The sequence below is a fragment of the Salvelinus fontinalis genome, chromosome 5 (assembly GCF_029448725.1).
Source record: "Salvelinus fontinalis isolate EN_2023a chromosome 5, ASM2944872v1, whole genome shotgun sequence".
Taxonomy (NCBI): Eukaryota; Metazoa; Chordata; class Actinopteri; order Salmoniformes; family Salmonidae; genus Salvelinus; species Salvelinus fontinalis.
Genome location: NC_074669.1, coordinates 14,027,928 through 14,053,485, shown reverse-complemented (window position 1 = coordinate 14,053,485; position 25,558 = coordinate 14,027,928). Strand labels below are relative to the sequence as shown.

General features: G+C 46.8%; 1 protein-coding gene across 1 annotated transcript; it reads right to left on the bottom strand.

The window, feature by feature from the left end:
* Nucleotides 1-772: 772 nt before the first annotated feature.
* LOC129855169 (zinc finger and BTB domain-containing protein 7A-like) lies at nucleotides 773-24,857 on the bottom strand. The gene is made up of 4 exons (XM_055922547.1): nucleotides 24,655-24,857; nucleotides 14,089-14,640; nucleotides 12,494-13,422; nucleotides 773-8,188 (listed from the first exon to the last, which is right to left on the bottom strand). Exons 2-4 carry the CDS (start codon nucleotides 14,560-14,562, stop codon nucleotides 7,771-7,773), a joined length of 1,821 nt encoding a protein of 606 aa, XP_055778522.1. The 5' UTR covers nucleotides 14,563-14,640; nucleotides 24,655-24,857; the 3' UTR covers nucleotides 773-7,770.
* Between the last annotated feature and the right edge of the window lie 701 nt (nucleotides 24,858-25,558).

Genomic DNA, 25,558 nt, shown 5'->3' with positions numbered 1-25,558 from the left:
ATTGTAAAAGGCAATGACTTTCTTTGAACATGTATTGCAATGTGAAAACTGTATTTCTAGATGAAATTTGTACTAAGAGTTGTGAAAATTGACCACATACTTGTGAAAATTGCACAAAAGCGATTGGAGAAAAAAAACTTGTTAAAAGAAGACATTTCTTTGAGAAGATATCATTGTTTTATGCTCAATGGTATTCCACAGTAAATGTATATTTGGGATCAATAGTGAAAAAGTTTTGAACATGAGACTTGCTGCATTACAAGTGTTACCAGTTTGGAGTTTTGTACTAAGAGTTTTGAAAATTCATAACATACGTGTGAAAATAGCACCAAAGCGATTGAAAAATACTGTAAAAGATAGCAATAATTTCTCAGGTATTACATTGATAGTTAAGGTACATGTGTAATTTATAATATTCTTAATTATAAAAAATTCACAAACAGGTTGGATTGCTGTATTTTTCAGTGGGACGATTTTAAAGTGAAGCCGATTTAGACAAAATATTGAAATGCAAAACATTGTGAATGTACAAATACATATTCATTAACTATGCAAACTATTGCAGTACTATTAGCTGTTTTTAGATAATATTTGATCAGAAACTTATACTTGGGAAGGCTATTTGATGTGGTTTTAGTGTGTGGGCAAAAGAATAGAGACAGAAACCATTTGCCTGACATTTGACATGACAATCGCCAGAGGCTTGCTCTTGAATGCATTTGCTCGTGTCCATTCTTAGTTATAAACAAACATGTGCATGCAGACAAAAAAGTCACAACCATTGTTTTTTTTTTAATAGAAAGATCGTATTTTCTTTCAACCAAGGACGCCAGACATTTTGGGATATATTACAAAGAGAAAAACAGAACAAAACAAATGGAATTATATGGTTTAGACGGTGTGGATTTAGTGGTCTCATATACAATACAATTTATTTTTGTAGCCAAAAGTGCAAATTCTCCAGAACCACCTATCCCCTGCATAGCCCTGCATAGCTTCCAAAATACACTGACAGACAATGTTAATGAAAATGACTTTTCTGAAGAGGACAGGGTTTTTAGCATCCATGCCTGACAGACAGGGAATACTCTGCTGCCCCCGTCTGTGCCCCAGCGTTTTAAACTAGAATGGATGGATAGTGTTTTTTACAGTTAGAAATCAATCTATAATGGATAGTCAATCTCTTCTCCCTCACACTTCTGCTATATGTCTGCATACTACTCTATTTTGCTAAAACTAATTTTGATTTGACTGAAAATTCTATGTGAAGGCCAAAACCTTAACTCCAAACAAAAACTGCACAATAATTTGGTCGTTCCTATTTTCATGTCTCAGAATGATTTGAGGATACCAGATCCAGCAATTTACTCTAGCTACACAAGGGGCACTATTGTACAGCAAAGAGACACCACATACATTAATGAACCAGTATGTGTAAGTGACGTGAGAGATAAAAATAAATTAGCTTTAAACCTACAAAGTACTGCATGTTTGACATTAAGTAGAACTACCCAGTTAGCCTTCTCAGAAAGCTTCTCAACTGTTATGGAAGTTTCCGTGCAGCGCAACTCTCCCAATGAGATTATATGACTTGTTTTCCAAAGAGATTGTATGTGGAGATGAAGGAGACCTTGCCTTAAAACCCTTTCACTCTGAGTGTATCCCCACTGAGCTGCATCTATTAGCTGAGACTGTGTGTATGCCAGAGGTGTATGTATGTATGGCCTAGTGGGGCGGTAGCTCGAATGGACTTCAACCCAAATATCAAATATTCAAGTTCTCATTTTCATGTAGCTTTGCATTTAAATAATAATCCATAATGAAATAAAAATATCAACAACAATAAACAACAATAACAATAGTAATAACCCCCAAAAAACAGCAAACAATATTCTGGATGGCCTTTCGCAAAGTGCTTTGTTACAATCGCAGAAGCTGAGACATTCAGGCAGTTGGACGGCCAAGCCTGGAGAGGCCGAGCTCACTGCCTGCCTGTCTGTCAGACTGGGGGTGGTAGTAGGTGGAATGGACAGATTGAAACACTCGGCTGTAAAACGCTGACTGTTCCTCTCCCTCTATCCCCTCCGTCTCCCCACGCCAAGACTCAAAAGCGGGAATTACTGTATGAAGTTATGGAATGTATCCTCTATTGGTTGGTGGCTTTAAACCACAAGTGAGTCTCTCTTTCTCTCCCTCCCTCCCTCCCTCCCTCTCTCAGCTTCCCCTGCTGAGGGTCTGTAATCTCTAATCAAAGGCCTGTCTTTAGAGATATGGAAACCAGGGTCTGGAGAGAGAACCCACCCTTCTCCCCTCCCCTCTGTGCTTCTCATACCCAGATACTTTTATACATGTTTCAACCTGATTAACACAGACTTCTCAGCACTCTCCCTCCCACAGACAAGCCATTGAATCAACATTAGGTAAAGCAATAGCGGTCACAGTCACATGGCAATGGGGAACCAACTGTTTCCGCTCTCTGGGAACCATTTCGTTAAACATTGGTACAATTTGGCAATTGTACAAATGGATGTTACTGGGGTCAAACGACAAACTGAACAGAAACAGAAATTGAAACGCAATACATTGCAGTGTTGCTTTCCACCTGAGAAGCACTAACAGAAAAGTAGATAATCAACATTCCCCTGTAATTTCCCCATCACCAGTTCTGTGACTCCCCTACATCGTCCACCATTTTGCTACATCATATAATTCCCAGTGAAACACAACAAGATGGGGCAACCTGAACCATTGCACAGCACAACTTCCCTGATCTGGTCTCTCCCACTTTTTGCAAACCATTGTACCCCACTGACGTAGATAGCGACTCCTACAGTAAACTGGCCGACCAACAAGCCAATAGCCTCTGATAGGCCCCAGGAATGGCTGTGCCAGTGCCAGAGCCACGCTGTGCATTGTGCCATACTGCATATGTCATCCTCAGCTTGCTGTGCTTCACCAGCCTGGACATTCAGGTGTGAAGCACCACTAACAAAACATACCCTCCACCACCATTACCCACTCCTGTTCTATGATTATTACAGTTATAATTGTTATCAAATGTTTTGCGTAGATTTGAATGCTTTCAGACATGTTCTTTTCTTTTTCTTAATAAATTAGGAACAAAACATCAGGAGGATTTGGATAAACACCAATAATAAGTATTTTCTTGAAGGTGTTGTGAGACACCTTGTCAGTGTAGCATGTGTCGGAGTAACAGAGTTCAGGGGCTGAGCCTGGGAGGTCTCACCGGGAGTGGGACCATGGGAACATAGGGCAACGAAGTAGCAGAGAACTACACCACAACATCAACCAGTAGAACAATTGGTTCATAGGTTCACCTCTTCTTACATTTATAAGTAAGTCATAGTAGTTTGGTCAAACAATACAGTGGGAGTTTGATTAAGAGTGGCTCACCAGAGATTTTCAGCCACACTTCTCAACATCCACATGTTTTAACTAACCATTAGGAAGTTAGATTAAGGTGTTCTACAATTAGAAAGAGGGAGGGGTTCTTCCATTCCTTCTGTTTTAAGTCACGTTCTCACCCATGTCCCATGTCCACCTGGTGAGACAGACAGACAGAGCCCCAGCCTGCTACTGGACCCATTAAACAAAGCTTAGTCCTCAGACAAGGCCACAGAGTCCCAGAGAACACTCACTCTACCTAAAGGACACCTGAAATGATCTAGACACTGCTGCTGAACACACTGCTCAGAGGGTTGTCATACTACCTCCCAGAGGCAGCTATATAAGTTATATATAGGGTCTGAATGTTTACAACATTTCAAACATGGGAGTTTCAGATTCGCTGTAGTTACATGACTTTAGTCTCCTCTGTGTGAACTATTCTACAACTTTCAAAGCACCTTCAGGCTTTGCTGTATACATTCAACATGATAAGACAGCTTAAATGTGCAATGACTTATCAAAGTCTTTTTCTGCTTTGGTTTGGTTAATTAATGTTGGTATACTTCTCAGAAGAACCGTTACATGATCAAGTCTGCTGGTTAGGGGAATGGATGGACTCTCTGTGTTGGACCGCTGAGTGTGTAAACACCCTGTGCTCATGGAAACTCAAGGGCCTTGCTGAGGTCTCATGCCCTCCTACCCTTAGCAGGACAAGGACATGACTTTAGTGCAAACTCTTGTTGTCTCAGCTATAGCACTATTTCCAGTGCTATCAGGCTTTATATCCCCAACCCCACCCAAAACACCACTCTGCCCGACCTCATAAAATACCCCACCCTCCCTAAACCACATCCCATACCCTGACCTCCACCCACACAAAAATTGGTTAGAAAAAAAAGGAATGCTGTAGCGGAACCTTTAAGACGTTTTCTTTTACATAAAGACATAAAGGACAAGATATTCCATCTACACCATTGTAAAGTCCACAGAAATAAAGGGAGAAATGTGAACTCAAGTAAATGTTGTGTATGATTCTACACAATTTGCTGCATACATATCGAGGGGGTGGGCTTTGTTGGTGTGTGGCTTGGTCAGAGGCGGTCTCATTCTATATATGTCTGGGATTACTTTCATACCTTCATATTATACACCAGACATGGAGAACAACTAGGGCATATCTCTATAAGAGTGTCCTATGTGCAATCTGGGTCAATTTTGGCTTAGCCAAAGAATAAAGAAATAAAATAGGAATAAAACTTGAAATCACAATACGAAGGCCCAAGAATGTCACCCGTTTAAATGGTTACATATGCTTGGGAGGGGTAACTTAGAAGCCTAACACCTCACCGAACTATGGCTTTCATCAGACCTATGCATATACATGACCCTACACCGAGCTCCTGGCATTCAGGCTATACATATCCACCACCCCTTATCTACTACCTCCTAGTATTTGACTTGATCATTGTAGATGTCCACACTGACAGACTATTGAATACATTCATCTAAAAGGAGTCAAACTCTTCAATAACAAATCCCAGGGAAATAAAGATTGCAACAGAATACAAAGCGGGGAAAAGCTATGGAAAAGATGGTTTAGGGTGTGGATGTTTCAAGTATACTCACACACACACACACCCCTTAGTTAGCCACTACTTGGAAAATAGTATGTGTATGATGGAACTGCCGTGCAGTTGGAATTGGTGTCTGACTGTGTTTTCTTCCCTGCGATAATATGTGGAGCTATGAGAGGGGAGCTGGTGAACAGATGGGTGGAGATAGTTTGTTTATCCAGGCTTGCCCTGAGACCCTCCAGCCATGCACACACACTCCGGCCCCACCACCTCCACTCGTCCCCTGCTCTGCATTAAGACATGAATATAGACTATATATATATTTTTTTTTTACCAAAACTTATCTTCAAGTGCAATCAGTTACATGGGGTTATTTTGTATTTTTAAAAGTTTGTATGGTCACAAAACCCAACATGTTCATTCCTGAACCTGCCTGACTTCTCTTAAGAGATCCAAAACGCACATACATTTCTTTCTTTTTTGGCAGCTTGTCGTCAAAAACTGAACAAAACCAGAAAACAAGCTTAACGGCAGCACTTGTGATGGGGATATTAAGCTCATTCGCCTTACTTTGTTTCAAAGTACCCGTTTCTTTGACAAAAGTGCCCTTCTCAGTAACAAAGTGCATTCAAAACCTGCTTCTTTCCCATTAAGGTGCAAAGGACTGATACTCAGGACACTGCAATGCAGCAATGGCAGGGGAATTCGATCTAAGTCACTGGCACGGCACCCTCTCCTCTGTGTGGTTAAGAGTGTACTGACCAAGACAAACATGTCCAGATGTATGTGAGCCAGTGGCCCATACCGAACACACGTCATAAGTCTGTAGAGCAACACCTAGTGGCTACCCTCGTGTTTTTCGCCCACTTTAGTGTCTGCCTGGCTTTTAGTGCGCCAGCAGTTTGGGGAGCGTGTTTGAACGTGCCCACAACTGGAGGAGCTGCTGACACTCCCAGCCAGTCTGAGTGAGTCACACTGCGCTGATGTGGCCAGAGAAAAGACCCTGGCTGCCACACACACAAACACCCAGCAGCAGTCCAGTCAGCCACTGAGTAGACCTCCTCTACCCAGGGCTCTATAATACCCTGCACTCCACAGGCTGGTTTTGGGGCATTGGAGGACTGAAGTGGGAGAGAGAAGGCCTGATTTGAACCCGATCTGCCTGGAAACATGGCTGTGCCGAAGAGATTATATTTTGGAATGCAACAGACATTGTGAAATCCCCCTCCACTCGTCACCCATCCCCCAAACCCAGCTGCGCACTTATTTGGCCTCCCAACTTGGACAGGTATTTATTGCTCTCTTCACCACACAGGTTGCCTCGTGGTTTTGTGGTCCCCAGGACAAAAAAAGATTGGAATACGCACTATTACACACCTCCTTTTCCCGACGACCCCCTTTAAATATACATCTCTCTGTTGGATATCTTTAGTAAAGCTGTGCAAACGTATAAAAAAGGTGCTCGTCTCTCCTCATCTCTGTCTATCCCTGCTTTTCGTCTCTTTCAACCTGCTGTTGTTTAGACACTGCCCTCTCTCCTCACACCAGGGAAGATTCTGTCAGAACTGCACAAAGTTAAGCACATAGCTAGTAACTCTTCTTCCTTCGGGCAGTAACTCTATACATCTCAATCAAGTGTTAAGTTTAGGACCAATGGGTTTCTCAATTCAATATACTCTAACATTCATACAGTTTCTTTTCTCTTTTACCCACAAGCTTCACTCTGTGAGAAATCTGACATCAAGCTAAAGGAAACCCCGATTGTTAGGCTAATATATCTCAGCATTAAAAAGGGACCAATATAATCACCGCCTAATGTATCTACATGTATACAAATGTAAAGTGTCAAGTACCCAAAGCAGTCAACTCAAACAACAAACAAACAACGGAAAAAAATTAAGACAAATCAAAAAGAAAATAGAAAGGCTGAAATGTCAGGGTTGTGATTGGTAGTCAACGACGTGGTCACCTGGCAACATCACCATGGTAGTGCTTTAGAAACACACCCCCTCCTCTCGCGGTCCTTACCCCTGCAATGGAAGAGCCCCCCCAAACGTGGATTCAACTCGACATTTAACATTTTAAAAAGATGAACCATAGATTTAAAAAATATATTTTAAAGAGTAAGTAACACTTAAATCAAATCCTTGTCTGATTCTTTCTGGAGCATTTGAAAAAAAATATTATTTCTGCATCAGAGGTGTAGTTGAGTTAATCTTGCATATATTGTCATATTCTGACAATACTACTATTTCTATAGTAACTGTACATTTTAGAAATGCAAAAGAATAGAAAAAGATCGGTTGCTTTCCATCTGAATATGAGAGATCACACTCCGTTCACCAATGCAGCAGCCAATAGATGTGGGACACCTCAAAGTTTGAAGGCTATGAAGTCCAAACCAATAGAATCTATTTTAACTGCATAGTTGCTCAGGTTTTTCTGTTGTTTGGTTATACATAAGCACTTATGCCAAATGTACAGAAACCCAGAAGAGACAGAAATGACCCAGAAAGGAGACATCATGGAGGTGTGATTTGAAGCGTTCTTTGCTCTTTAACAGACCACTGACTCGTGTTTGTGTGTCTACTCTGTTTCCTAAAGCAAAGGGATAAAATAAACTGAAAATATTAGATTGGTGACACCCTGATTTGGTATATAGAGGAATAGTTAGTTGTTGTGTTTATTTTGTTTGCCGTTGTTCATAGCGTGTTCTTTTCTCCCTTGGTTTTGGTGGCGGCCCCTCAGGGTCCCAGTATGAATATGGCGTCCAGCGTCTCTCCCTGTCTCAGTCCCCCGGCTCCCCTGCCATCTCCTGGGGCTGAGGACTGTGTGCATGGGCCATGGAGGCCCCCTCCACCGCCGCAGCTGAAGCCGCCTCCATGCGCCGTCTCCCCCTGACACTCCGAGGGCCGGGGCCCGCCAGCCCCACAGGGACCTCCAGGAGCCCGGGGTCCCGCACACGAGGCTTGCGGCCGCGGCGGGAGGGGATGCCGTTGCAGCCGTCCTTCTTGAGGTGGCGGTGCAGGTGGTCTGAACGCACAAAAGTCTTAAAGCAGCTGGAGCACTGGTAGGGCCGCAGGCCTGTGTGCACACGCATGTGGTTCTTCAGGTCGTAGTTGTGGGCGAACGCAGCACCGCACTGCGTGCACAAGTAAGGCTTCTCTCCCGTATGCTTACGCATGTGAACCTTGAGCTTGTCCTGCCTGCGGAGGAAGAACACAGAGGCTCAGTACAGAAAAACAACAGAATTGATTAGTACAGTAGGAACTCTGATAGCAACAAGGGTAGTTAATATAAGAAGCAAACTACAACTATTAACCAAACAATAGGCTAAGAATCACAATCTTGAAAAATTACAATTTAAAACATGTCTGTGTTGACATTGAAACAAAATAGAAAATGTTCCACTACTTTGCAACATAGTCTACAGTACATATTGTTATGTGATCTTAAAGTAGGGTGTTTGTCCAGGGTGAATGTGCTTATGGAGGCTGTTTGTCTCCCTGCGTCTATCTCCTTCACTATAACACCTAATGGACCTCTTCCAGGTTGTTTACTCTGCCATGGCAGCAAGGTCACCTGAGGACAGGCCATGAATAAATACAATAGTTTGGAAAATAATAGTAGTGGTCACACGCTCTTAAGTGTAGATATTTTGGAAGAAAAGCCTCGTAAAGTTCCAGCCATGCTGGAATTGAGGATTCTTTGCTTGTAGAACTATTTTTTTATTTATTTTTTTCACTTACAGTTATCTACACCATTACATCTTTATCTACACCATTTCTTAAAGTACTTGTAGAGACCTGGCCCGGAGCTCAACGTTCACAGACAGTGTGGCTAGGTTCAGGGGAAATCTATTTCTGCTGCAGCTACCTTCAAAGAATATCACATATAACACTGGAAAGTGGAAATAAACTCAATTAAACAAAAATGTTTGTGAACAAAACTGTATATATTTTTTATTGAACATTTATTTTAGATTAAGGGTTGCGAAGCTTTAGTTTCTCTTGTCACTTTTCTGGACAAACCCAGTATCTTCAGAGACTAATCAATGGGTCAATAGCTCCTCTTAAAACTTCAGCAGCAAGTTTACAGTGAAATAAAACTAGAAGACAAAACATACACTTTAGGATTACAGTCTGTAGAGGTGCTATCTTGTAAAAGTTGGACAGCTAGCTGTACACCTTACTAGTGCCAAGTTCAGGCCCCTCTACTTTATTAACTGAGGCTTCCACCACAGGAGACCGATAAAGATTTCGCATGGGTCCCCAGATCCTCAAAAAGGTTGACAGCTGTACCATCGAGAGCATCCTGACTGGTTGCATCACCGCCTGGTATGGCGACTGCTCAGCATCCGATCGCAAGGCGCTACAGAGGGTAGTGTGTACGGCCCAGTACATGACTGGGGCCAAGCTTCCTGACATCCAGGACCTATATATTAGGCGGTGTCAGACAAAGGCCCAAAAAATTGTCAAAGACTCCAGTCACCCAAGTCACATAGACTGTTCTCTCTGCTACCGCACGGCAAGTGGTACCGGAGCGCCAAGTTTAGATCCAAAAGGCTCCTTAACAGCTTTTACCCCCAAGCCATAAGCCTGCTGAACAATTAATCAAATGTCTACCCGGACTATTTACATTGACCCCCCCTTTGTTTTCACACTGTTGCTACTCTCTGTTTATTATCTATGCATAGTCACTTTACCCCTACCTACATGTACAAATTACCTCGACTAACCTGTACCCCACACATTGACGCGATACCGGTAACCCTGTATACGTATAGCCATGTTATTGTTATTTTATTGTGTTACTTTTTATTTTAACTTTAGTTTCTAAACTCTATTTCTTGAACAGCATTGTAAGCATTTCACAGTAAGGTCTAAACCTGTTGTATTCAGCGCATGTGACAATAAAACATTGATTTTAATCGGTCCTTCAGCTTCCGTCACCTACCCACCCAGTCATATCTGTCTCTCTGTCATCCAGCCCTTTAGCACCCAGAGTGCACCTAAACAAACCTCCGGAGTTAAGAAAACTACTTAGCACCCACACAAGCCACATAAGGGCACTACTGCTACCATGGTTACACACATACAGTGACACAGGGTGAAATATTTAAAGGACAGGAGTGGTTTATTACAGTGCGAAAGCAGCACACTCGTAACCCTGATCAAATAGGATTAAGATTACAACACCCGCTTCCCACTTCACTGCCGATAGGCTGCATTTAGAAGCAAGCACATTTAGATCAGGCTCGCCCGCCTGCGCAAAAGGTGTATATATATATATAAAGGATATTTCATGTGGAAACCCTCATTAAATGCTAATGTAATTCACTAAGGTCATGGTTTATATTCAGAATAATGTATTACAGCTTTGTCATTCTTTTGTATTATTATTATATATTTTCTTTTTTACATGTGATAAGGCCACACAAGAAGGCCAGAGATAATTACACACACCTGTGTACATCTGAAGTACCCCAAAAGCCCACTAGATGTCATTGATAAAATTCTATATATTCTTTGAAAGTTACCAACATTCTGGTAGCTTTCTGGTAAACTTCAAACGTTTCCAGTAATATACCCTCCCTTTGCAACCCTAGTCCTGGGTATTTCCAGTGTGCATCTATTTCCAATGCAAGTCCATTGATTCTTTCATTAAGAGGATAGATTCAAGGAAGAGGTAGTGCTCTTAAAATACAGGGAGACCAGCGACACAGCGCGCTAGTCTAGCAGTCCACCCTGGCCTGTAGCTAGCTGGGCAGCCTGACTGTGAGCACACAGATTTCATTAGCTGACTAAAGACTGGGAGAGGGAGGGGAGAGAGGGAGAGGGCTGGTCAGTTGGGAGGGGAGAGAGAGGGAGAGGGCTGGTCGGTTGGGAGGGGAGAGAGAAGGAGAGGGCTGGTCGGTTGGGAGGGGAGAGAGAAGGAAAGGGCTGGTCGGTTGGGAGGGGAGAGAGAGGGAGAGGGCTGGTCGGTTGGGAGGGGAGAGGGCTGGTCGGTTGGGAGGGGAGAGAGAGGGAGAGGGCTGGTCGGTTGGGAGGGGAGAGGGCTGGTCGGTTGGGAGGGGAGAGAGAAGGAGAGGGCTGGTCGGTTGGGAGGGGAGAGAGAGGGAGAGGGCTGGTCGGTTGGGAGGGGAGAAAGAGGGAGAGGGCTGGTCGGTTGGGAGGGGAGAGAGAAGGAAAGGGCTGGTCGGTTGGGAGGGGAGAGAGAGGGAGAGGGCTGGTCGGTTGGGAGGGAGAGGGCTGGTCGGTTGGGAGGGAGAGGGCTGGTCGGTTGGGAGGGGAGAGAGAGGGAGAGGGCTGGTCGGTTGGGAGGGGAGAGAGAGGGAGAGGGCTGGTCGGTTGAGAGGGGAGAGAGAGGGAGAGGGCTGGTCGGTTGGGAGGGGAGAGAGAGGGAGAGGGTTGGTCGGTTGGGAGGGAGAGGGCTGGTCGGTTGGGAGGGAGAGGGCTGGTCGGTTGGGAGGGGAGAGAGAGGGAGAGGGCTGGTCGGTTGGGAGGGAGAGGGCTGGTCGGTTGGGAGGGAGAGGGCTGGTCGGTTGGGAGGGGAGAGAGAGGGAGAGGGCTGGTCAGTTGGCAGGGGAGAGAGAGGGAGAGGGCTGGTCGGTTGGGAGGGGAGAGGGCTGGTCGGTTGTGAGGGGAAAGAGAGGGAGAGGGCTGGTCGGTTGGGAGGTGAGAGAGAGGGAGAGGGCTGGTCGGTTGGGAGGGGAGAGAGAAGGAGAGGGCTGGTCGGTTGGGAGAGGAGAGAGAGGGAGAGGGAGAGGTCCAGTTGGTTTTGTCGTGGGCAATAATCAACAAAACCAGGGATCACAAATTCAAATTCCGGCATTGGCACAGATAGGGCACCACTCGGCTTGTAATCCCCCTGTCAGTATCAGAACAGAACACTTTACAGCAGCTTCCTCCTAGATAACGTGTCACAACCCTCTTTTATACCACCTGCTAACATTCCAGGACTTTGCCATGAGCAATGTCTTTATAAAACACGTCTTTATGACACCCTGATTCCATCCACTAGAATAAATATCAAACATGTTCATCTCTGATTAACATTTTACAGAAAGGTTTTGGCAAAATGATTTACATTACCACATAGTTAGGGGACATCTAGAGTGGCAGGCAGCCTAGTGGTTAGAGCATTGGACTAGTAACCGAAAGGTTGCAAGATCGAATCCCCGAGCTGACAAGGTAAAAATCTGTCGTTCTACCCCTGAACAAGGCAGTTAACCCACTGTTCTTAGGCCGTCATTGAAAATAAGAATTTGTTCTTAACTGACTTGCCTAGTTAAAAAATGGTGTACTATGTTTCTCACTTTAATTTCAGATTAGTACATTGGTAAATTAATTAATTGACAGAGAGCAAACATTTGGCTAAGCTAACATAGCTAATGCTAAGTAAGACTTTCCTTGGCTGTGGGACAACAGTGGTCTTGTTTTTGCTCCATCACGCCTCCTTACCATGAGTAGATGTGACATGGGGTGGTCAATGCATTAATTGGGGATTACCTGGTGAAGCGCACTTTGCAGATGGCGCACTCATAGGGCTTCTCTCCCGTGTGCGTGCGGATGTGGCGGGGTAGCTTGCCTGCACCCTGGATGACCTTGGAGCAGATGGGGCACTTCTGGAAGGCCTTGGAGCGCATCTTCCTCTCCCCTCCGCCCCCTCTCTCTTCTCCTCCCTTTCCTCCCCTCTCTCCTCCCCCCCTCTCTCTCTCTCGGCTAGAGCTGCCCCGTGCCGTCCAGAGGGGCAGCAGTCCCTGTGAGACGGCGGCAGCGGCATCTTCGTGCTGCGTGCTATTAAAGTAATTCAAGTAAAACTCCACGTCCGGGTCCTCTCCCTCCCCCAGCTCCTCCCCGGCCGCGGCCCGCTCCTTCTGCCTCTCGATGGAGTCCATCATCTTCTGCAGGAGGGCGCTGGCCGAGCCCCTCTCTCCATCCTGCCCCCCCTCTTCCTCCCCCTCTTCCTCCGTCTCCAGTTTGGGCTTCGTTGGGAGGTAAAAGTGTCCGTTCTGGGCTGGGACGTAGAAAGAGGCCCCTGGCCCCCCTCCGTTACCCCTGGCCCAGGCCAGCATTGCCCCGCCACTTTCAGAGTGCTCCACTTCCCCTTCGTCCTCCTCATCCTCATCCTCTTCATCTTCAGGGTCCTGTGTGGGGGCCTGGGTCAGGGCGAGGTCCAGGGGAGAGTAGTACTCTCTGGGGCCGCTGGGGGCCCCGTTGCTTTGGGCCCCATTGCCATGATTAAAGTGCAGGTGTGTGGGCATGTCCCTGAGCTCTGGCGTGCTGCAGCTGCTGCTCCAGTGGGCCCCTCTCTGGAAGTACTGTAGATACTCCTGGGCCCGCAGCCGATTCCCCTGCTCCACCTCTCCTCCTCCACCTTTCCCCTCCTCCTCCTCCTCATCATCATCATCCTCTTCTTCTCCTCGCTCACTGCCCGCCTACGAAAAAATAAAACAGGATTCCATTACTCTCATTCAATGTCTAACAGAATGTGAGTGGACACATGTATATCATATTCACACAACAGAAACATATATGACTATGAACATGGCCATGCTACTGCTATTCTACACGCTCCCCACCATGCGAATGTTGTAGCTTAACTGCGATAGGTTTTGTCTGTAGAATGCAGCTTGTGAAAGAGCACCCTGTCCTGAGACTCAGAGACTGGTGTTGGCTTAGCATGGGTAAATGTTTCGAGGTCAGTGTCATTGTGACCCCAGGGTGTGGATGTGTGTTTGGCAGTGTGTGAGAGAGACACTAATAAAGAGCATGATGTGATGGCCAGACAAAGACTGATGACTGAGTGTTAGTTTGTTAGCGTGACGCGATGAGGTTGCGTGGTACGTGGTCTGTGGTGGCGCATTTGGATGGAGCTCCAGAATGGCACTTGCAACACAATAGTTTTAACAACTCAAAACAAGAGTGGTTCGACTGGTTTCCACAGAGGCCATACTGAATAAATGTATTTTAACTTTCAGAAACTTTGGATCAGAAAGTTTGTCAAGTGACCACATTTTGATGCGAGGCCTGTGATGTAATGGTAAGACAGAGACTGCTGACGGAGTGTTGGTAAGTTAGCGTTGTCATGATGACCAGCCTACCGGCGGGGAGAGCACTTTGGTGTCCAGCAGGTGAGTGCAGACTTCCTGGACGGGCGAGATCTCCAGCAGGTGGGCAGCGGCCAGGATGTCTCCCACGGAGCTGTGGCTGACGGTCAGCGTGGCTGTGTAGGCAAAGTCCAGCAGGGCGCCTAGGGCCTCGGCCGCCACAAAGTCGATGGAGTAGACGTGCTGCTGGTCGGCAGTTGGACCAGAGGTGAACAGCTTGTAGAAGTATGGGCTGCAGGAGGCCAGGACCGAGCGGTGGGCGGGGAACTCCTTCTCCTGGTTGACCAGGAGCACGTCACACAGCAGGCCGCTGAGGCGCTGCTTGTTCAGGCTGCCCAGGATGTCTGCGCTGTGCTCTGGGAAGGGGATGCCCACCAGGCCCTCCTCCGCCGCCTCCCCTCTCCCTCCTCCTCCACCCCCAGTGCCCCTGAGCCGCCGCCCGCCCCTCCCGCCGGCTCCCAACGACATCTTCCACCAGCCTGCCGCAGAGCCGCCAATCACAGCCGCCGCCCGCGTGTCCGTCCTGCCGTCTGTCCGTCTGCCTGTCTGAGGGAGGAAGAAGAGGGGGAGAAAAGGAGGAGGAGAGAATCAGTTCTCAGTCTTTAAAACACAATACACAGATGCCCAATTCAATTCCTAGCCCAAAGTCCTAGGGATTTGGTAGGTATTACAGTAGCAATATGGTAATAGCATCACGTGCTTGGCCATAATATGAGGACCGAGGTCCGGACCACTGTATTTTTTTCTCGTTTGAAAAAAAGTTTAGGAATAAAAATATAGATTTTGTACACAAAGGAAATCAATCTAAATATTGCTCAAAGCTCAGAACGTTAATATTCTTCATCGGACTGAGTTCTAATCGCGCCTGCCTGTTTGCGAAAGAATGGAATCATGGACAGTGGTTGCTCGTTATGTTCGCCTGCGCCCCCGGATTTGCCATTTTAGCAGCACATGGAGTTTATAGTTTACCCATCTTTTTTTAACCACCACATCGCTGATATTAATACAGAATAGTAAATAATATTCTATTTGTTGACCCCTTTTTCTCCCCAATTTCATGATATCCAATTGGTAGTTACAGTCTTGTCCAATCGCTGCAACTCCAGTATGGATTCGGGAGAGGCCAAGGTCGAGAGCCATGCGTTCTCTGAAACACGACCCTGCCAAGCCGCACTGCTTCTTGACACACTGTTGGCTTAACCTGGAAGCCAGCCGCACCAATGTGTCAGAGGAAACACTGTGCAACTGAAGTCAGCGTGCATGCACCCGACCCGCCACAAGGAGTCGCTAGACTGCGACGGGACAAGGACCTCCCGGCCGGCTTAACCCTCCCCTAACAATTGTGCGCAGCCTCATGGGTCTCCCGGTCTGAACCGGCTGGGACACAGTCTGGGATCGAACCCGGGTCTGTAGCGACGCCTCTAGACCACGCCGCCACTTTGGAGGCCCCGTAAGTAATAGTCTAATAATTGATAATACGATTATCTATGTGCTCCATTGATGTCTGTCTGTGCGGAGCTTGATTAGTAATGGCTCGGAATACAAATGTGAACGCTATGTCATTTGAGAAAAGAGATATCTATGTAAAGAGTTGATGATTTTATGCATTTCATCATTACAACTGACTGAACAGTCGCTGATGCTAGGTGTCAGTGTGATTCAGTTCTCATATTTCCCCGCTTTCAGGGGTATAACATTACAATTGTATAGCTAATAGCTGGTGGGAGGAACTATAGGGGGACGGGCTCATTGTGATGGCTGGAATGTAATTATTGGAACGGAGTCCAAAATGTAGTTTCCATATGTTTGATACCGTTCCATCTATGCCATTCCAGTCTTTACAATGAGTCCATGATCCTACAGCTCCTCCCACCATGCCTGCTCTCCTAATAGGCTGTGTGTTTCTAGATGGACTGAGGTGAAGGAACCTACACTAGCTTGTTTCTGCTGTTCTCTTAACAGCATTTGAACTTTTTTTCTCCTTATATAAAAATGCAGTAAATGATCATGATCTTCAACCCTCGGGGCGGCAGGTAGCCTAGTGGTTAGAGCGTTGGGCCAGTAACCGAAAGGTCGTTAGATCGAATCCCCGAGCTGACAAGGTAAAAATCTGTTGTTCTGCCCCTGAACAAGGCAGTTAACCCACTGTTCCTAGGCCGTCATTGTAAACAAGAATGTGTTCTTAACTGACTTGCCTAGTTAAATAAAGGTCAAATATATATTTTTTTAAATAAAAACTTCCCGACCTCACTAAAACCCTGGTTACGGCCCTGACCATGTGGTAGGCTAGGTGGAATTTTCTCTGTAATTTTTCCATCCACCCAGATATATAAGAGGTGCCTCAGGGTAAGGGCTGGTGATTATTTAGAAATTGTGTAAGAAAGTAATTTAAAGTGCCTTCACACCTGAGAAAATACATGAAAATAATATTGTGTTGAAATTTTGCTCACTAATGCCACAATAATGTGGCGTGCCATTAATACCCACTGGGCACACACTGGTTGAATTATTGTTTCTTCCACGTCCTTTCAATTAAATTATGCTGAACTAACTAGGTCCGGGACGATACCAGTATTGCGAAACTCGTTTGTGTAATGGCAAGGAGTTTTTTAGGAAAAAATCCCAAATGTTGGAAACAAACATCATTATGTTGTCATCCAGAGTCAGATGAATTATTTTCCAAACTATAGCACACAATATTTTACATACAGCAGGTTTTAAAAAGGACCAAAGAGTGAACTGCTTCGTGTTTTCATTTTTGCCATGGAAATAACATTACGATACTGGTATCTTCACAGCCCTAGAACCAACATGGAATAAAAGTTGATACTGTAGATCAATCACTATTAAATCATGTCAGAGTTCCTATTGGCCAGTTTAGCTGAAGAACTGAAAGTTTTCAAAACGGCTGATTTCTTTTGTCAATAGCCCATCACTACAGTCCTCTACAACACCAGGCCCCAGAGTTCATTAAAGAGCCTGAAGGGCCTGGTGGTGAGCCATGTTGTAACATCACCACCATACAAACACTACAGATACCATTGATTTCACTGACAAACAGCTACTGGCCGACATACTGGCTTTACAGACCAATCTAATAGAAACTACAGTATAGCTATGGCATACATCCTTTTTGGCCAACATCTCCCATACATAGTCAGTGTTGAAATAGCTGTCTTCCATGCTGTATCTGTAATGCTGGATGTATTGGCCCACTGCTGAACCTATTACCATGAGAGAGAGTGAAGGGCAGTTTGAGGGAGAGCAGAGAGGATCAGAGTGCATGCTGGGAGGAGGAGCAGGGCCGGGACTGTACAGCAGGCTGTGCGTCGCTCTGTGTCAGTTAGGAAAGGGGGAGGAGGGGGGCGGGGGTTACAGACCCCGTGGAAAAACCTCACTGGAGGAGGAGGACACGCACAAGCTGCGAGGGAACGGTATTAAAAAGGGAGGTTGTCAATCCGGTCTGAGCCGGTTACCCCACCCTTTACTGTGTGCCAAGTTTCAGGAAGGCTGTCCCCTCGCTCACGTGTGTGTGTGTGGGGGGTGGGGGGTGGGGAAGATTAAAATGATCGACTGCAGCTTGCAATGCACGGGGGAGGGGGGCTCGGCAACACAAGTCTTTCCTGATTTGTCCATTTACAAACACACTTACACAAGCACAGACAAACACACACACATTAAATAAAGCCCACCCACCCTTCTCCATCTGCCAGGGAGACCCAGCAGGGGGTGAGGCAAGTGGGATTATTCTCTATAAGAGCAACGCATTCAAATGACATTCCTTCAGATTAAGGCTCTTGGTATATACACTAGCTGTGCTCAACCTGGCTGCCTCGCCTCTCTCCCCTGCTTGGCTCTCTCCCACACCTCACAAAGCAACGCCTCTCTCCACACCTAGAGATCTGGCACCGCAGCGACACTAACCACAGGTCATACTCCGGTAACGCTCTCTGAAAAGTCAACTCTGGGTAGTGCTAGAAACCTAATTGCACTTTCTCTGATGTTAACTCCACTCCTTCAACAAAGAGGAAAAATCCTTAACAAGACCTGTCAATCATGCCACCTCATAATGTGTGACATTTAAATGCTTTACTATGGTAAACCGGTACATCTGTCTTGCGGTAATCTTAAAACAAACAAGCTTGCAAATGGAAATAATACTGTCCCACTTGGTTCCATGTGGAGTAGTTTGTGTCTTTTATTCATGACACAATGCCCTTTCATTTCGGCTCAAGCCAAGTTAGAGCACTTTCTTTCTCCTTTAACCCCCTACTATTTTATATGCACCTGACCACACCGCCACTACAACCTCTCCCATTGTTTTTCTGATAAACTGCCCTGTCTGACGTGGGAACATTTGATTATCCTCCACCTCTCATTTGAATATGCTGAGGGAGGGCAGCGAGAACAGAGACTCAGAGAGAGAGCGAGAGAGAGAGTCGGAGAAGGCAACCGCAGGGTTAACGGTCATGTCCTTCACAGTGTGGAAATAGATCCTGAGTGAGCCCACAGAGACCTCAGCCAAGTCAACCTGCTCTCACTGATGCTGCTGCTTACTGCACCAAGCTGCTGGGCTGGCCCCTGGTGCAAACCTGCTTACACATTATCCTCAGGACATACACGCCCGACCCTGGGTCACACGCAGATCTGTGGAGGCTGAGAGGAGTTAAAAACAGTCTCATAGGCTACCTCATACAGCCCAGTCACCATTGAGGCATGCAGGTGTCCTGTCTTGTACACAGGAGCTAGGGGGAGAGGAGAAGAGGCCGGGGCCAGGATGAACCCACAGAAAGAGGAGGAAACAACAGTGCAAACAAACCTGATCCTGACACCTACTCATGGCTTGAAACATTCCTTATCACTTATTCATGGCTGTGGGTGACAGCGGCCACAGCGCCACACCGTGTCCCCAACGTCTCAGTTCCCAGGGCCACCACCGACCCAGCGTTGCCTGCCTAGTTCACTAGATCCTACTCTGCACGCACAGGGTGCTGCTTTGCAAGTCAAACCACTACTTACTGCTGCAGATCCCACCACCCCACCCCTGCCTGCCCCGACTCACTCAACACCCCCCCCCCCCCCCCCCCCCCCCGATACGTGCCCAGCAAACGTGGAGAACAGCTATCAAGATTAGATTTCGTGGACGATCCCATGCAAGACACTCTGAGCTGAACATTGACTTTGTTTCAGTTCTATTGAACTTTGTCTATTTGGCTTTTAAACACCTGACTGTGATAAATAGGCTTCTGTCCTAGATAGAACCCTTCTTATTTAATGACCAATACAGTGACACCTTGTGGTTATACTGGTAGTTATAAAACCTGTAATACACTGGGTGGTGCGTTATACTGGAAATATAATCTCAGGTCAACTGGGACCCGGATCAAAGAAGCTACAGTCTTTGTCTGACACATACTGTTCATTCCTGGAGTAAAATGACTATCAACCTTACCCACGACAAGCTCAGGTGTTCCTTACATGACCAAAATGAAAGTCGCTGAAACGGAGTGTTTTGCTATAATGCCTTTGAAGTGCAGTCCACCGCACACTTCTTTGTTTCCCTGCTGAAGGGAGCGACACAGAGACCAGAAAACAAGCATCCTTAGCAGAACAAGCAGTGCAAGTGTGTGGGGGATCAGTGGTATATCTGTGAATAATTTAACTCCAACAACACTGGAACAATTACAGTAGACTAGGGTATAACTCATAGAAGCATAGGGTGGGTGATATAGATAGACAGCAGAGTGCAAACAGGTTGTCTTTCCCTGGCTGACTGTCACGGGCTAAGACCAGCCACCTGCTGATTGAGCCCAGAGAAAGGGAATCACTGGACCGAGGTTACCAGGGTTCAAGGTCATAGGATATTACAAGATAATCAGAAATACTATGGGGAGGAGGGGGGCAGGGGCTGGCCAGTTCCAAGAAGAACAGGATTCTGACTGAGGCTGAGCCTGGCCTAGTGTTGCTGTGTGATTCATTACTGCCAGGCTTCCCGGGATAAGAAGCCTGATAGGTCCTGAGCAGGAAGAGGGCGAACAACTGATAAAACTGGAGGTGGGGCTGTGCTGCTCAACTTGAAACATGGCAGACGGCTGCCAAGAATCAGACACAATGCCCCTGACTGAAAGGTAGTGGGTGAGGCAATCTTAAACAAACTCACAACCTTGACATCAGCCCAAGGAATACTGTAAATGTAATGTGCTTTGAAAGTGTCTGAGACTCGAGAAACCTTTTCTTAGCCCCTGTAAGAAACTAACCCTTCACACTGCAGGAGGGGTTAGACACCATTATATAAAGTCCTTATACCATGTTTGTCAATAAAGGTTAAGGGAAAGAGGAAGTGGGAGATTTTTATGATTTCATATCAAAGGTCTAAGTTCTTTAAGGGTACCATTACCCCAGAGATCAAGAGATAGCTGGAGAGCCACTGTGGGGAATCAATAACTGACTACTGTATGGGTTTACAGTACCATCACCCTTCTCCTAGCAAAGTAAAGCAAACCAAAGTGAAGGCTCGACTTGGCTTCCCTTGCCTCCCTCCTCCAGCCTGAGCTAGCAGGTCCAGAAACAGACTTGCACATCTGGTAGCACCGTTTCAAACAGAGACACAACCTCTTCTACTGCTGGAACTATACTTCTCTAACGCTGCCATGCTGTCAGTCAGGAAGTAGTGGATCCAAACTCACAGTAGCACTAAAATCAGCTGCACCCCTAGTAGAGCCAGGCCCAGCAGCAGTAGCCCTCCTCCCCTCAGCCCTGCGCCATTCTGTGCAGGCGGCTGTGCATTGTGTGCAGAGGACTTCCTGTGTGTCTGTGACAGGCGTGTAACAGAACCCGCTCTGTTATCAGATGACCATCCCTCTCTCTCTCTCTTCCAGACACTGCACTGCGCTGTGCCCCTGCTGGCCAACCACATCGCCCACATCCCCTTCAGCCTGCTGAGAAGGCTAGAACAACGTCTGGAAATGAGACAGGAACTCACCAGCCATGAGATTGTCATATGCTACTCCCTGATCACAGGAGACGTAAGCGAACACTCCTCTCTCCATACGTAGTACCAAGGTCAACATGGGATTTCTCAGACAATAGATTACACAGACAAAAATGTGTGACATCTTGGAGACAACCCACCGTGTAAAAGGAAAGTGTAAAAAGTGAAGTCCCACTCACAACACAACGGCCTACTCTTACCCTGGGCTGCATCTCAGCCTCTAATTTGATCAGGTTGTGTGAGCTGCTTCATAACCCAGCAGGCCCAGGACAGCCCCTATCACTCCCCCCAGACTCCACAACAACAACACAACAGATAGAGCCATGTCTGTGTGTCTGTCTACTTGGGACAGGAACAGTGGGACATTTAGCTGCTGACAAGGGGAGTTCCCCCTTAATAATGGGGCAGATTATAGTTCAGTGCACCACTCAAAAGCAACATTACCCCAAAATGAGGCCTTCCAAAGACTGTCAGTAAGCATGCATGCAACCTGTCTCCTCCTGTCACTGTGGACCTGCTAGTTTGGGGCATTATGGTGCACAACATACAAGAATATCAAACTGTATTCAACATGCTCACCGCCAAATTGATGGGTGGTGTCTAGGGCCTACCCACAGCCACTGAAGTCCCCTGCAATTCCCCTGGATGCTATTGTGGGTAACATGGAGCGTCCCGACTTAACCTCTTAGTGGAATTTATTCAGGCTGAAAGTGCAGCCTTTTGCAATTGGTACTCAGGGGTAGCAAAAGTAACATCAGAACACTGACATTTGACAGATGAATAATTTTTAAAACACTGCCTCTGAAAGCTATCTAAACACCTCTCAGTTGTGGGTGTCTTTATTACAATACAATATGCCCCTTCCTCTCTCTTACCCACACACTTCAAAACAAGTCCAACAAGTATGGGTTGCCAGAAATATGCATCCGTGAATTAGAATAAGTTATGGTTCCTGCAAAATCTTTTGACAACCCACCAACAGACAGACAGACAGACAGACAGTAGGCTAAAATACATTGTGACACAAATCACACAATGCCAAGAGGGCTACTTGAGGTGAGAGGGATGAAGAGAGTGACTTAAAGGAGGGTGTGGGCAGCCGGGGAGAAGGACAACTGAAGGAGGGTGTGGGCAGCCAGGGAGAAGGACAACTGAAGGAGGGTGTGGGCAGCCAGGGAGAAGGACAACTGAAGGAGGGTGTGGGCAGCCGGGGAGAAGGACAACTGAAGGAGGGTGTGAGCAGCCGGGGAGAAGGACAACTGAAGGAGGGTGTGGGCAGCCGGGGAGAAGGACAACTGAAGGAGGGTGTGGGCAGCCGGGGAGAAGGACAACTGAAGGAGGGTGTGGGCAGCCGGGGAGAAGGACAACTGAAGGAGGGTGTGGGCAGCCGGGGAGAAGGACAACTGAAGGAGGGTGTGGGCAGCCGGGGAGAAGGACAACTGAAGGAGGGTGTGGGCAGCCGGGGAGAAGGACAACTGAAGGAGGGTGTGGGCAGCCGGGGAGAAGGACAACTGAAGGAGGGTGTGGGCAGCCGGGGAGAAGGACAACTGAAGGAGGGTGTGGGCAGCCGGGGAGAAGGACAACTGAAGGAGGGTGTGGGCAGCCGGGGAGAAGGACAACTGAAGGAGGGTGTGGGCAGCCGGGGAGAAGGACAACTGAAGGAGGGTGTGGGCAGCCGGGGAGAAGGACAACTGAAGGAGGGTGTGGGCAGCCGGGGAGAAGGGCAACTGAAGGAGGGTGTGGGCAGCCGGGGAGATGAACAACTGAAAGTTAATAAACTAATACAGGAGTTCCCAAGGGCAGTGGGCAAAGTTTCCAGTGGTGGCTCGTTCTCTACACTTCACTAATGAGGGGAAATTGTCCACAAGAGGTGTCACATTTTCTTCCATCATGTCACAGTTGTGCCTGAGGGTAAGGAGGGAGATATCATCTGTAGCTGACTCACTTATAACATTAATAACACCATTAATAACCATGACACCATTAATAACCATTAACATTACACACAATCACACTATTTTAGATGATCAAATTAACAATCCTCATTTTAAATCATTCCAGTAAGTAAAGTGTTAAAATGTCACAGTGTGTATTCCCAAATCTTTAAGACAAGTCTCTCTAAACATGATGTGCTCTACCTGCTCTGAACAGTGCCCTATTTGCCATCTTTTTTTTTATCTGCAAGTGGGTCAGGAGCTCTGAAGCCCCATCCCATGCCTCTCTCTCTCACACACACACACACACACACACACACACACACACACACACACACACACACACACACACACACACACACACACACAAAGAGAGAACCTGGTATTTATTTCCTCAGCTCTCCTCCTCCTTTCTCTTTCCTCAGTGTCAAGGGAGAGAGAGTGCAGTTTGAGCTCTTACCAGCTGGGCAGAAGCACGTGTCCCTTCCCCAGGCCCTGTCCGGCTCTCCTGTCTCCGTGTCTGGGTAGGGCCCTGCCTGCTGCCTCAGTACTGGAGCTTTTGCAGACAGGAAACTTCCGAGTGGCCCTAGTCATACAGGCAAGCCCTTGCCTGATTCCACACAAGCAGACACCTACCCCCCCCCCCCCCCCCCCCCTATTTTCAGCCCACTGCTCTTGCATATCTTCCTCATCTGTGATTGGCTTGACAGCCGCTCACTCACCACACCTCCTTGCTGGGATAGGCTGGCAGCTGTTCCCTTTTCTGTATGGCCAAGGGCAAGGCACTCTGGGATGTAGAGTCCTTAAATGCTATTTGACCTGCTACACAGCCCTTGCTGTGAACTACGAGTCCCAGCTTTCCGTACCTTGCCACCCCCACTGCTCCAAGCCTGTTCCAACGTAAGCACTCAGGGCAGAATTATACACTACAGTATGTTGCTAGCAGGATGCCAGGTATTAAAAGTACAGATCAGCCATCAAACAGGGCCGTGCTGCATACTAACAAAAGGCTCTCGGCCAGAACGTCACAGCCAAACACTGTATTCAGTGAGACTACCCCTCTGTCTACGTTTTAAATACACTTCAAGAGGCCTGACCAAATTAAAGACTAATTTCTATTCTGATCAATTCCAAACCAGGAGGAAAAAAACAGCAAAATATATTTAAACACATTGCTCGTAACTTTTCCCTCCAAGCATGATTTCTTAGTGAATGACAAATTCTGAAAAGTTGTCATTTGCTTGTCATCGTACCTTGTTCTACATAATTATTTTTGGTTCCTCCTTCCTCTTGTTCAGAACCCCCCCCCCCCCCCCCTCCGAACCCCCCATCCACCTCATCCTCTAAGTGCTTCCACCTGCCCAAAAAGTTCATGCCTCAAACACACCAAATAAAACTGAAGCCTCCCCCAAAAGGTAAAAGCAGGAATCAGATAAGTATTTTACCAGGAATAAAAACATATCCATAACTACTGCCTGCGACAACCCCCCCCCCCCCTCCCCTCCTCTTTCCTCTTGCTCTCTCCTCTCTCTCTGTCCCCCTCCCTCATTCCTTTCTCTCCTTCTGTGCCTGCTCCCTCCGGTCGACAGGCCCTAGGCGGACAGCGGGGTGTAAGCGGGGGTGCTTTTAGCTCACCTGCGATGGCCGTGGTGGTGCTTGTTATGGGTCAGCCCTCCTCTCCTCCTCTCTCTCCCTCTCTAACTGTTGTGCTGCTCAAAGCCCCGTATGCGCTAACCAAGCGCCAGCAGATCAACTCAATTCCCTTCCTGGTTTCTGGAGGGCAAAGAGGTCCCTCCCTTTCTCGCTCTCTCTCACCCTCTCTCTCTCTTAAAGAAACAGCATTCCACTAGATGTTTCTCTTGCTCTCCTCTCTGGGGAGAAAAATAAAAGAGATTTGTCTGCGATCAAGAATGGACATTTGTCATCTCAATGACATAATTCAAAATGAGCACTTGACTTCATCCTCTTGCTGTCGGTACAGTTGACAACAGAGTCCATATTAATTGGGCATGAACTGATTGTAGTTCTTACCTTAGTATTTTCTCTTCTACCGAATCACACCCACCCATCCCATAGCCTGAGGTCATAGTGTCCCACCCCAAAAACAAGCCTTGGTACATTCCAGGACACAGGGGCTGCCAGTAACCCCCTAGACTCTCAATCTCTCCCTCTGTCCCTCCACCTTCTCACGTTGTACTAGAATACCTGTACCTTTTACAGGTAAGACTACAGAACATGCCTCACCTCTTGTCATACTAATCCCACTTTTACCAACACTTCTTAGGTGGCGTGTAAGAAACCAGTCAAAATCAAATGGTTGGGCTTTATATCTCTTATAAGGACAACGCATTTTGACTGTTTTCTAACATGCCTACGCACTTTTTTAATTTTCTACACTGCACACCTGGACAGTCAGTCAGAGTGGGATGGAGATCTTCCTTACTCTAAACAGGCATCACACGGAGTATGAACAAGTTATCATGTACGAAGTGAAATGGCTTACCTTATGTAATGTGATGAAACAGCTAGCCATGACTGG